The 12,504-nt window shown below is 34.8% G+C and overlaps 5 protein-coding genes across 20 annotated transcripts in view; 2 read left to right on the forward strand and 3 right to left on the reverse strand.

Moving 5' to 3' along the window:
• Nucleotides 1-7,545, reverse strand: part of LOC124221019 (uncharacterized) — a 33,896-nt gene extending 26,351 nt beyond the window's left edge. Inside the window, exon 1 of the mRNA XM_069137492.1 lies at nt 7,322-7,545. The gene's annotated coding sequence lies outside the window, so the exon portion shown is untranslated. The remainder of the gene's footprint in view (nt 1-7,321) is intronic.
• Nucleotides 226-3,833, forward strand: LOC124221024 (protein saal1). 8 transcript variants are annotated; one of them, XM_046630646.2, is made up of 7 exons: nt 226-706; nt 1,126-1,331; nt 1,447-1,602; nt 1,691-1,964; nt 2,044-2,348; nt 2,436-2,502; nt 2,583-3,833. In XM_046630646.2, the coding sequence occupies exons 1-7, from the start codon at nt 685-687 to the stop codon at nt 2,828-2,830; spliced, it is 1,278 nt and encodes a 425-aa protein (XP_046486602.1). In that variant the 5' UTR covers nt 226-684; the 3' UTR covers nt 2,831-3,833. The 8 variants fall into 8 exon arrangements, with proteins under 8 accessions (XP_046486602.1, XP_046486599.1, XP_068993598.1 ...); XM_046630645.2 differs by adding an exon at nt 815-1,054 and having other exon boundaries at nt 230-706; nt 2,044-2,502; XM_046630643.2 differs by having other exon boundaries at nt 228-706; nt 2,044-2,502.
• LOC124221027 (uncharacterized) lies at nt 4,810-6,557 on the reverse strand. 2 transcript variants are annotated; one of them, XM_046630650.1, is made up of 4 exons: nt 6,405-6,557; nt 5,922-6,139; nt 5,717-5,852; nt 4,810-5,621 (listed from the first exon to the last, which is right to left on the reverse strand). In XM_046630650.1, the coding sequence occupies exons 2-4, from the start codon at nt 6,094-6,096 to the stop codon at nt 4,823-4,825; spliced, it is 1,110 nt and encodes a 369-aa protein (XP_046486606.1). In that variant the 5' UTR covers nt 6,097-6,139; nt 6,405-6,557; the 3' UTR covers nt 4,810-4,822. The 2 variants fall into 2 exon arrangements, with proteins under 2 accessions (XP_046486606.1, XP_046486608.1); XM_046630652.2 differs by lacking the exon at nt 6,405-6,557 and adding an exon at nt 6,204-6,392.
• An 866-nt stretch (nt 7,546-8,411) lies between the features above and the next one.
• Nucleotides 8,412-9,353, forward strand: ND-B22 (NADH dehydrogenase (ubiquinone) B22 subunit). Its single transcript, XM_046630667.2, has 2 exons — nt 8,412-8,638; nt 8,912-9,353. The coding sequence occupies exons 1-2, from the start codon at nt 8,526-8,528 to the stop codon at nt 9,237-9,239; spliced, it is 441 nt and encodes a 146-aa protein (XP_046486623.1). The 5' UTR covers nt 8,412-8,525; the 3' UTR covers nt 9,240-9,353.
• A 2,611-nt stretch (nt 9,354-11,964) lies between these two features.
• The window catches only part of Bap170 (Brahma associated protein 170kD), a 37,986-nt gene continuing 37,446 nt past the window's right edge, over nt 11,965-12,504 (reverse strand). For all 8 annotated transcript variants that reach the window (XM_046630596.2, XM_046630592.2, XM_069137485.1 and 5 more), the window contains one exon: nt 11,965-12,455. In XM_046630596.2, coding sequence (XP_046486552.1) covers nt 12,335-12,455 — 121 coding nt within the window. In that variant the 3' untranslated portion in view covers nt 11,965-12,334. The remainder of the gene's footprint in view (nt 12,456-12,504) is intronic.

A 12,504-nucleotide genomic window follows, 5' to 3' on the forward strand; every position in this document is an offset into this window, starting at 1 on the left:
TAATTGATTATTTTTACATGATTTTAAACGAAAAGTCGATTTTCTCGATTAAATTCAAAGTTGCCATCCCATCAATGCTAGTTTCGCACGTATAAGTATGGTTTCGCACGGCGGCGGTATACACGGTGTACACCATTGGAATATAACACAATAGTGCAGCGGCAACTGGGTAGTGGGGATTCCGGCGAGGGGCGGGGATAGCTTGGAGGTGAAGTACTGTCTCTTTCCACTAGCTATTCCGCGTGCGTGGGTCAGTCGTGAGCAAAAAATAATATCACTGATTTGCAAAAGAAAACACGTGCAAAAGGGGTAATGAACGCCGGTGTACAAGTTTTTTGAAAGACTGTACCGGTGCAAGAGAGACAGCACTTCACCTCCGAGACCTCCAAGGATACTTCTCTCTCTCCGGAAATCCAGCCGTACTCGCTTCGTGCAAACTTATACACACACACTTATCAGTGCTATGCAAATCTCTATACGTACATACACGCTCGCAGCGCTGCCAGTAGACGTAACAGGAAAGCTTAAACCCCTAATAGCGCTACCTATGGCGGTAATAAGAACTTTGGGCCCAGGAAATCATATGTATCAAAGCGTACTCTATGTACATATACGACCACACATGCTTGATTCTGTATTGTTTTTTATGCACGAAACCCGAGCCGTGCAGTGAGCGTTCCAGTCATGTTCCAGTATTATTATTCCAGTATGTATTTAACTCAAAGAGCACTAGACACTGACTACAGAGATCAGTGGGATTAGATAGGGATTACTGCGAATCAGTCATAATCCTCTTTTATAATCCGCTTTGCAGTGACGGCTCATTTATAACATGGAACTATTAGTAGAGTGACAAACTGCAGATTCTATTAAAGACTAATACCAATTGTAAAGTAATTTATTTTCCAATTGATAACTAAATAAAACAACGAAAACTACAAAACGTGTCTGCAACCCCTTTATAATAGGTTAGAATATAATAAAATTCAGTATTTTATAGCCTTACTTTTCGCACGAAATATAATCTGATGAATTGAGAAGTTGACAACCACTAGTGAGTCTGTGTATCTTATTTTGATTTGACTTTCTGCATAAGCTATTTCCTTACCATTGATTAATTTACAGACAAGAGCGCTATGGATGATGTAGATGATGGTATTTGTAGTAGTAGTAGTTATAGTGAAGAGGATTGTCCAGTGTGTCGAAGGGCAGTTGTGATGGATGCAAGTGATATAAGTGAATCTGAGATGGAAACACTGAGAGGAGATACAATTGGTGACACCATGTATAGTGCCAAATGGACAATAAATGTCTTGATATCACTTTCAAATGTAAAAACTTTACTCAATCCAACATCTCTTACCTTATAATTTATCAAAGTCAATTCCTAACAAACAAGTCAAATTGTAAGTATTCTCTCGACTGCTACTGTAATTGTTTCTCCAGGTATGCGAAACAGGATGGTCAGATACATTGGAATCCGAGCTTTGCCTCTTATGGGACATGGCCGCGGAAAAAGATGTGACGATATTTCTAGAAAAATGTGATTTCTTAAAAATTATTGAAGTATCATTCAATGTTAGCAGTGAGCCCAGATTGACGGTTTGTTTATATTTTAATATCATCTAGTGCTAGCTATTCTTTTTATATATCACCTGATGACAATGATTTACTTTTTTTCTATTTACAGGAAATTCTTATGGGGATTCTTGGAAATATGTGTTGCCAGTCGAACGTGATACAAACTGTAGCAGAAAGACAGGAATTAGTTTCTTTGCTTTTTAATTTATTATCAACTGATGATCCGGAAACGCTAATTCAACTCTTAAGACTGTTGCGAGTTGCTGTATGGGATATTCAACTACAGGAAAGGAGGGATGTGATTTCACCATGGTTAGAACACTTGAAGAATTACGAAGTACTTGGATCATCTTTAGTTTTTATCCTGAACAGTTCAACCAATGGTAAATTTAATGGCCAATGGCTTTCTACAGTCAATCAATTCCTTCATAATTGTAATATCACCTGTGCTATATTTTACAGATGATTTACTGATAGCTGCTATAGATCTGATACAAGCAATTTCAACCACGGACTTGTCAGATGAAGACTTATTAGAAACTCTTATCGGTGTCGACGAACTACTTCCAGCTCTGATAGAATCATTCAAGCAATTGATACCCAAGCAAGATGGAAATCACACGAGATCAGAGCTCAGAGTTATTGAAAACTGGCTCACCATTCTGGACAATTTATTAGAAGACAATTACCTCATTTTGGGTGAAGAGCAATACAGTAATCATTTTGTTGGTGTCCTCGATATACTACTCAGGATACTACAGCCTTATGTAATGTCTCACAATTTATTACCTTTGGATGAAATATCAGCCGTGTGTATACGCGACTGTGTGAAATTGATTCTAAGTTTCCAACAGCACAAATTACCCGTGGGGCCCGAATTCATATTTATCATAGTGACAATCCTGTTTTACCTGAAATCAGGTGAGTTATAAAATAATTTTCATGGGTTTAGAGAATTATCTTTGATTATGTTGTTTGTTTATAATTTTTTTTTTTTGCAGGAAACCAATCAACTGATTCAGAAACAGACAGCGATAAAAGTGAAAACAATGAGAGAGAACTTTCCGAGTATTTGGAAAAATATTGGTTTAAAATATTAGCTATGTCCGAAGTGGAACACCTGCAAGACGTTCTACAAATGTGTGAAGATAGTATCGTTAAATACATTATGGATACAACCATATCGCACCCACGAACGAGTACTGATACAATGGAGAAACTAATAATAGCGAGTGAATCTCTAAATTAGTTGAAAAATGATCAGTTATATTAATGTGTACAGAATAATATAGCAAAAATTTTTGTTTATCGATACCGTGTGCATTGTATTTTAAACAATTGCATAGAATATTAATTTATGAAATGATGAACCATAGAAGATCGAAATCCTATTATCAATAGAATATTACTTGTCTTTAATAAAAGATTCGTGTCCGAAGATGCTGAATATCTAATTACGCCTTGCGAAAATAGTATTATGTGCAAATACAAAGTACAAAAATATAAATTTCATAATCAATTCATAATTAAGAGAGTATAAATGTTCCAAGAAATATCTTGAGATATAATATTTACAAATATCGTAAATGCTGAATGTCAGGTATAAAATCATGCTATATTCGACTGAGATTACTTCCACTTGATCCTTGAAATCAAGGTTTCCAGAAAGCATGAGGAAGGTCAGATATTTCAGGGAATTGTATTATGACTAAGTGGGCTGATTATAATGTTATATCATTGGAGTTGTCGAAAGAAAATTTGCCAAATTTCTCTGTTAAAACAAATAGTATTGATGATCTAGTTAAGAACACCAACAGTATTATCACTAATGTTATTAGTAAACATGTTCCTAAGATTATGGTTGGGAATAGTACTTTCCCAAAATAGTTCTCCAAAGAGGTGATTCGTAATATAAAGGAGAAACAGAAAATGTGTAAATTTTATAAGTTTTATAAATCTGATTATTATCATGGCTTATTCAGGAAGTTGAGAGCTTTGTATAAAATTCTCTCCCAGAGAGATGAATCTAGCCTTGTTAGTGAAACCGAAGCAGCATCGACTGCCGACTGTAAGAAATTGTATAAATATGTTAGTTTGATAAACGGAAAAGGTTCGATTCCGGTAATAATGCATCATGATTGTGAAATCCCCGAAAATGGACAAAGTATAGCTAAACTGTTCGCATTAAAGTTTGGCAGTGTGTATAATGACGATGATCTGAGTGAAACTGTATTAAATTTTGATTATAATGATTGTATTGCTAATATTTCACTAACCAAGCCTGATAGTATACACCCATTTGAGGAAATGTATTATTTCAGAACAACATGGTTTCACAGGCCGTTGATCAACTTTGACGAATCTGGTTGTTCATGTTGATTCTTTTGTTAATAATATCGCAAATAGAATTATAGATTCTATGCATACTGACTTGGCAAAGGCTTTTGGTCTGGTTAATATCAATCTGTTAATTACGAAATTGAGACATTATGGCGTGTCTGGAACTTTGCTTAAGAGGGTGCCCTAGTGGATTTCGACATTGTAACATAATTTCTACAAAATCGCAATTGTAAAAGTGTCTTCCAAGTGTATACTCAGACACGGATAACGTGCCGTTGCAGCTTCATGGTTATTTCGAGATTGTTTTCTTTGTATGTCAGGCCTGTCCCGTCAAGTAAATAAAAAATAAATAAGTAAAATAAATAATCGAAAGTACAGTCGCACATATAATTTCATGAAAGTTATATTATGCACATTTTAGCACTCCATTCTTTCAGGAACAGTTTTCATTTGAAGAGATCAACGTTTACTCTATGTCATTTAAATCATCATTTGCGCAAAATACCCTCTTCAGATCATCCATAGTGACCACTAAAAATAGTCGAAAAAATTGCTGCAACTTTCCCTGACAAAATTACAAGTTTTCTCTGACTAAAATTCAAATCAATATTGCCGATTACAGTAGTTATAGAATAAATTTTCGAATGAATCAGTATTCAGAAACACATTTGTGATTATTTAGTCATCATGGAAACAAACAATTGCAGAAAACAGATTTTTGACTTTTGTTTCTCCATGGGGGAAGATTTATTCTTTTACGTTTCAGACTGCCGCAAAATTCCCTCAATTCCCTAGCTGTTTTGTAAATTTTCTGACTTCCCAGTTTTCACTGACTAGTGGTCACCATGTTGCCAGATCTTCTCATGAGGAAAACTTGAAATTTGTCAATTATATTTGTATATTAACCTTTATTATTGGCATTATCAATCATACTACAAGGTATAAGCACCAATTTTGGAATCATACCAGGTGGAGCTATGAATTGTTGGGTATTTTGTGTCGAAGTTTGTCCCGAGTACTTTACTTCAGCTTCGGTAACAAGCTTACAAATTTCCATTTTTATATCAGCTTGAGCTTTGGCAGGTAATTTTTTCACAGTCTCTGCCATACTATCAAAGAAAAGTTCAATGCTACTCTTACCCTCTGGGGCTAAATAAACCTGATCAATATTAGGCTCTGTCAATTTCACGTCATTAGCATTTTTGGTCGGACTAACAGGCGATGGTAGCACTGTTGAGCTCCTCAAAAAAATAGGTCCAGTAGTCGTACCATTAGCACTCGTCGATGGTATGATTAAATTTCCAGTATTTTGGTTAGAATTCTTTAGAATACTATAGGTATTAGATATATCCATCGTAGGTTGGTGTTCGTACTTAGCTCTCTTCGGCCTTATTTTCCTAAACTTCGACTCTATCTGGTGAATGGGTGTGGTCACAATAACTTGCTGCATTTCGTTATTATTTGCAATTTGTTCGAACGAATTACTATCTTCAAGCACTTCGATCTTTTGATCCTCGCTCTCATCTAATATAGGATCTGCAGTCGTTTCTTCTAGGACTTCTAAATATTCCGTGAAATCGTCATCAGTTCTATCTTCTAATTGCTCCAAAAGTCCTTCTGTATTATTATCCCCAGCATTTATATCCTGTATGTACTCCTCAGAAAGTTCAACACATTGTGGCTGGTAATCTGATTCATAACTACCAGAATAGGAAAAAATTCATTGACCAAATTTTAAATGAAATTTAAATAATAATAAAACTGCAAATGAAAAAAATAAGTTATATTATCTTACGGAAACTTGAGGAAACTTAAATGATCCTCAAATACCCATTTCTTCCGTCTGATTCCTTTTTCAGTCTTGTTTTTGTACTTTAATATGCGGCAATAGGTATCCCTCAAATTTTTCCAACGAAGTCGAACCCAACCAGCTAAAATTTCAACCAGGATGTGAAATAAATGTAATAAAGAGCATGTCTCGATGATTAAATCAATCTTACGATCCAGGCCTAGCTCCAGCGCTATTCGTTTCCAAACTTTCTGTCTAAATTCTTGTAACTTAATTGCGCCACCTTTGACTTCAGAAATATAGAGAACTGGATGTTGTTGTATTGCCTCAATTATTTTGAGGGATATTTTGTGAGCATCTGGGGGCATTGAGGGCATGGTCAACATTTGTACGTTGTGTTAATTCTCCTTTTAATTTTTTTCAATTCGTCTGGGAAATAATAAAAATATAAATATCAACTGGATGTAACTACAGGTTATTGCTAAACACCCACTTTGAAAAACAAATCATTTTGTTTAATTTAAACTCAGTAGAAACTGTTTTAATATGTTATGTTACTTTGTGTCATTTAAAGTACTGTGAAATGTGATAACTGAACGAATCATAATATAAAATGTTGATATGTCGTTTGACGTTTCAAAGAAAAATACATTGGAGCAAAATAACGTTTGGAAGTAAAATTTGAAATAGTCACCTGAATCTGCGAAAATCGCAAGTCGCTAGAAATGAGGGCTCGTCAACCCAACGACTGGTAACGAATGATAACGACAACGACGACAATCGTGGTCTCAAACTACAGTCGCCATTGCGTGTGCTTCTTTCTGTCGCTTACCGGAAGCAGCGACCATATATATATAGACACTAAAAGCTGCGAGAGATCGCGCTGTTCAATAAATATCAAGGGAGTCTAATTTTTTAATCATAATTTAGCCATTTCATATTGAAGAACATAATTTTGAATTCGAAATATGCTTGGGGAGTACCGAAAAAGTTTTCTGTTCAAGCACTGAACATAATGTCCAACGTATACGTCAGAAAACCAACATGAAAAGTTGACGGATCAGCGTCGTGCTCGTGGTCGTGCTGCTGAAAAATACACTTTTGTCCAGAATGATTGTCACGAAGGTGCAAGTTCGAGAGCGAGACCAGATGTTTCGGAAAATGTGAAGTATCAAGTCCACGCGGTCAAAGTAAATGACGTTAAAGGTCAAAATGTTAACGTAATTGAACGTTGAAAATTAACAACTATTTCGCAACTTCAGAATTATTTATGCGTACTGCAGTAAAAAATAAAGTATCCTTCGCTTAAATCGCATTTTTGATGTTGAGAACATCGGGCACGATAAATTAGATCTCTAATTGTTGCACGATTGATATGCAGAAAGTTGATATACAAAGGGCATATGATTTTCGAAGAAAAAGCGTAACAGGTATCATGATGATCGTCAGATATATTACCAATCAGTGTTTTGAATATTAGCCATTAGAGATTTACAGAATTTCTTTCGGAGAAAACTGCACTGAGTAGTTGTATCTACAACACCCACCAGTGCAAATAAATTTCGTCAATCGGTAGAAGGTCGCACAATAAATTGCTTACAATAAACTCACCAGTCGCTTGAATTCTGCATGATGTGAGTCCGCTTTTCCTTGGGATGCAAGCAGCTATGTCAGCTTATCTCCATGGCACGATTCACGTGTAACTCAACACTTAACACAGGCTTTAACACAGGCGGGGCCTCTTGTCAACTTCGACGTTGGAGTATATATCTCCAAATATCGAATGCCACGTGTCTCAAATGTGAAAAGGGGTTTCACAGCCCCATTCTATACGCAATTCTGAACAAAATTACGCCAACACGTTTTTATTTGACGCAGAAATGAAGAAAAATGTGATCGAGTGTCGTTGTTCAGAATTGCATATAGAATGGGGCTGTTAAGTTATTTTTCACGTTTGAGTTATGTGGGCTTCAATATTTGGAGATATATACGCAACGTCGAAATTGACCAAGGGCATCCATTAAGTAAAATCACTTGAAGAAAAATGATGTCCTTTGTTTGTCCGCGTGAAACAAATAAACGTTGATGCACAAACTAAACAGACGGTAAAGTTTGTACATTATTTCGATAGAGAGATTCGATATCCACATATGATTTATTGTAATTTTAAACATTATGAAATGAGTAATCATTTTGCGACTGTTATTTTAAATTGCAAACACGAAATATTAGGTCACAAATAGTACGATATTTTCAAACGTAATCTTCACAATAGTATCAATGCCGAGAAAACCGAAATACACTAAAACAATCGCTAAATCACTTCAAACATGAACGAAACAAATGATTAGCGACGATTGGATTACGAAAGTAATTAATTGAATATTTAGCGTAACGTACTGAACTTATCAATAATACCTGACTTCTCGTGCTTGAGTGATAATTATTTTTATTTATAACGGTTTAGTTTGCTGATCATAGAAATATTTACAGATATATCGAATTAATCACAACACACGTAACGACGCAACACTACACAATTGCCGAGCGCGTCGGAATTCGGAAGAATCACGTTCCAACTTGTCAACAGTCTGAAGATAACTGCAAACAATTGCAGGCGCCGCTTATGTTTACGACTCGAGCGCCGCGGCGGTGATCGATAGACAACTAGCGTAAGTTCGGTTTCTCGTGTTGTTGTTTTTGGGTTCGTGTCGTGTTGTTCGTCCTCGCAGCAGACGAACAACGAGCCTTTACATAACCGTAATTTACGTACATAATTTTATTTATTAAAGTTTTTGGCTCTACACACTCGACCATGTCGGTGAAGGTACCACTCAACTTGGTTTCCCACCCTCGCCGTGTCGCCAGTCTGTATAAAAACGCCCTTCGCACCCTGGAAAGTTGGATTTGGATAAGACATGTTTATCGGTAAAATTCATCCTTCGATCAAATTTCTGACATTCACCGACAGATCTTGATTGTTGTACTAATAAAATTGCACCGCATAGTTGTATGATTAATTATTAACGAACCAAGGTTCGACCAAGTGGGAGCCTTTGCAATCCTGAACATTGTTTTAATTTGCTCTAGTTCCTTTAAATTGGAAGCGGTTGCTAATGCATTGGTAATTTTGCCCCGTTTCCAAGTCACAACTGAACAACAGCCTTCAAAATAACTCCTTTTTCATTGTTCTTCTGTCAGATATAACGCAATTTTGCTGAGGCAACGTTTTGAGAAGAACAAAGACATAAAGGATCTAAGAATTGCAAAACAACTGGTTATTGATGGCGAGAAAGAATTATTCCTTAATCAACATTACCTTCCGAGGAAATTTGCTAACTCTCCAGGAGGTGTAGCATATGAAAGAGAAGTTGTGCTACCTGATTGGATTGTTGATTACTGGCACCCATCTGAGAAAGCCAGGTACCCTCACTACTTTGCTCGCAGAGAACAGCGTAAGAAAGAATACATCGAATGGTACAATAAGCAGTATCCAGATGTGAAAGAGAATTCATCTTCAGGCCACTAAAAATTTCACGACAATTACTTGTCAGCATGAATCATAGATTGAAGATAGTTGATTGTAAAATATGAAAATATCATGTATCGAATATGGTTAAATGAATACAATTCTTATTACTCACGCTTTTCCTTGTTGTCATTTTTCCTTTGATGTATTTGACGATGTTAAAATCGTCTTGAGTATACATTGAAGTTTAATTTTATCAGAGATAAACAGAGGAACTTGACGTTTTATGGCTCATTTATAGCTTCATCAATTCTCTAAGCTTTTGGCATGCCGTTAAGTACTGAAACTTACAGAATAATTTGATTGATCAGATATATCAAATATTTTTTCAATGTCAAGAATGACAGGCAAACCTGAGTTTGTAGCTTTTTGATGAAGAATTGTTACATTTAACATTAATTGCAAACATTATATTGACAGTATGTGAAATGCTACATTTACCATTTATCCTTCAGTGACAATGTGAGCACTGTACGGTGCTTTCAGTTGGGTTTTACTAGTATTAGTAGATATTGTAAATGTAGAAATTGATTTTCATTAAATCTTGAATACACGTTACAGAAAGTGAATCGTTCTCAGTGAGTTCAATTTCATTCGTAAAGGTACTTTCAAATAGCAATGTATGCACAGTAGGAACCTTCAGTATTCCGAGATACTATGAAGGTAATACTAGCAGCTATAAAACACTCAACTTGTTGTTATAACTAACATATTCAGTAAGGTTTAATAAAATTTTGATTACGAGAATTGATTCCGTTATTTTAATAATAACAGCAAGTTTGGTTATTAACTATGGTTTCAGCTTCATTAAAATACTCAAAGAGGATTTATCGAACTCAGTTCGAATAGCGGAAGTTATAACCACTTGTGATTGATACAAAGGAACATACACTGCTGGAATGATGATGCAATGCGTATGTTTGTTCTTTGTCTACTGATTACTTGATCGCGTCAGTATTTAATTAATTATTCAATTCATTTATTACATCGCCGGTTTAATTCCTTTACACAGTTCTTTATTTATCTTCTCATGATCGTACCAAACGTTGAAACATTTAAACTAAGTAATTACAAATAATAAAAATAAAAAGCCTCTTGCAAGATTTTCACCCTCCTAAACGTTCAGCTAATAAACTTGATTCGTATATATTTATAAAATACAAGATCGAGGCTTGCACAGGGTCCACTATTATACTTTTATGTACTTAGGTATTCTTAATCGGCTGTTTTGTAATACTGACCCAGCCTTTTTAACTTCGTTCCATTTAAATAATTACAAAATTTTTTCCTTGCAACTTCTACGTCTTGTCATATATACTATAATACAGAAACCTTACTTCAGTTTTCTTAGACGTTGGAATCTACAACTTCCAAAAATGTACACAGTGGTTGTTGTGTAACGTCGTTAGTGAAATACAGATATTATTTACAAGTATGTATACGTTTATATTTTTCATTTTAATCTCATAACCGCGAGTTAGTTTTTTTCCGTCAACGAGAGCTTGCCATTACTAAATAAATTATTTAAATGCAATACAAGCTACAGGGAATAAGAATTTCATGTATATAAAATTTTGTAGCCTGGACATAGAATAGCTGATTACATAGATTCGTTAGATAAAACCAAAGAAGTTGGTGACGCAGTTAAGTATTTCAAGAAGTATGATACAAACTTTGTTTGCTGTAAATCGCGGCAGAAGGTAAATAATATTCAAATTCGTTACTCAGTTCTTTTCTTTTGTACATGTATGCATAAAATATCCTGTTTCTTGCGCATCATTTAGCTCCTCGTTGAAAAAAAATTATCTTCAAATGAGAACCAATAACAAGTGGTATCGCTTACATTCACATACATTGGGTCAATTGAATTCTATGATCTAATAATAGATCGGAAGCAAGTACTAGAAAAAAAATTATACGCATAAATTTAATAATCAAGTCAATTCTTGCAAGATCTATGAAATTATTTCTTTCACTTACTCGGTGGTAATGTTCAGCCCTAAGGAAGGCGAGTTAAACAAGAAGTACACATCATTTATATCTATTCGTAAATGTAATAGAAACCATTGCTCAACGAGGATGAAATGTGATTATTTGCACAGCAATGCGAAAGTTTCAATCGTATTTCTAGACTTTACATTTAATTTGAATTGTAAATAATATTAGGTATGTATGTTAGGATGTATATAACAGAGCTGCCATCAACGTGGTCATAATCCTTAAAACGAATAAGTTGGACTATGTGAATGCTATGGATAACATTTAATACAATGTTTTGATGTATAGAAGTGAAGTGATAATTAATGTAAGTAATTTGATGTAGCGATTGAAATATTTTGTTCTACCGACGAATTCACTTGCGCACGGGTTTTCTTGCCTTAATAACTTTCAGTATAAGATTATTCATTAACAAAACAAGAGAGACAATAATATAGCCATGTGATTGCAATATGCAATCATAAGCAAAAATAATAGATTCCTAACAAATACATTGAATAAAAAGTTTTTTACATTCTAAATTCTTTACGACTTATGAAAAAAAAACATACTTCGTACGATGATGATAATAATGATTACAATTAACTATAACGTCCATAAAGTATTTTCTTCACCAATTTTTTCATTTTTTTTTCTTTTTTTTTTGTACACGTTTACTAAAAACATCTTTTCCGTTTGTTGAGAAAATAAATATTAATATTAAATCTGAAATATTATCTTGTTCGTTATCACTGTTCTGGATCACCTAACTGCTGTCTTCATTTCACGTCACTAGTTTCAGTTTTTTATTTATTTAAATCTCGTTTTTTTTTTTACTTTTGTTCTATTTTCTAAAGCGGCAATGATTTTTGCCTATTAAGTTTATAGGCCTCTTTTCTACGCAGAACATCCATATGTGTTATTTGTTCAGATTTGCACATAAGTCCACTTGCTTTATGCTTTGTTTCAAAGATTATGTCCTAATGCTTCGTCACAAATTCAAGCCGTTACTTTCCACATCCGTAGTCACATCTTTTTCTAACCTTACACCAGACTTTGTGATCTTGAATCCAATGCCACTCATGAATTCGAGAATTTTAGAGGCCTGGTTCAAAAGGTCACCTGTGACTACTGCTGCTCTGATCGTTCATGTCATATAACACTTGTGCTATTGTTCTGGATGATTCAACATTGCTTAGCGCCACTCCTGCCAGATGAGGTTCGTATGCCCTGAGATGCCTGTAATTCAATTACATTCACTAATGAGCCACAATTGTTCCTTCTTTTT

The sequence above is a fragment of the Neodiprion pinetum genome, chromosome 6, assembly GCF_021155775.2.
Source record: "Neodiprion pinetum isolate iyNeoPine1 chromosome 6, iyNeoPine1.2, whole genome shotgun sequence".
In the NCBI taxonomy this organism is placed as follows: domain Eukaryota; kingdom Metazoa; phylum Arthropoda; class Insecta; order Hymenoptera; family Diprionidae; genus Neodiprion; species Neodiprion pinetum.

Bases quoted from the DNA above. Each gene is read 5' to 3' on its own strand.
- LOC124221024 (XM_046630643.2), top strand. From the start codon at position 685: ATGTTCCAGTATTATTATTCCA. The intron at 1,603-1,690 runs GTTTGTTTATAT...TTCTATTTACAG, and splicing joins GCAGTGAGCCCAGATTGACG to GAAATTCTTATGGGGATTCT. The intron at 1,965-2,043 runs GTAAATTTAATG...TATATTTTACAG, and splicing joins CCTGAACAGTTCAACCAATG to ATGATTTACTGATAGCTGCT.
- LOC124221027 (XM_046630650.1), bottom strand. From the start codon at position 6,096: ATGTTGACCATGCCCTCAATGCCCCCAGATGCTCACAAAATATCCCTC. The intron at 5,853-5,921 runs GTAAGATTGATT...TTGAAATTTTAG, and splicing joins GCTGGAGCTAGGCCTGGATC to CTGGTTGGGTTCGACTTCGT. The intron at 5,622-5,716 runs GTAAGATAATAT...CTATTCTGGTAG, and splicing joins TTAAGTTTCCTCAAGTTTCC to TTATGAATCAGATTACCAGC.
- ND-B22 (XM_046630667.2), top strand. From the start codon at position 8,526: ATGTCGGTGAAGGTACCACTCAACTTGGTTTCCCACCCTCGCCGTGTC. The intron at 8,639-8,911 runs GTAAAATTCATC...TTCTTCTGTCAG, and splicing joins TGGATAAGACATGTTTATCG to ATATAACGCAATTTTGCTGA.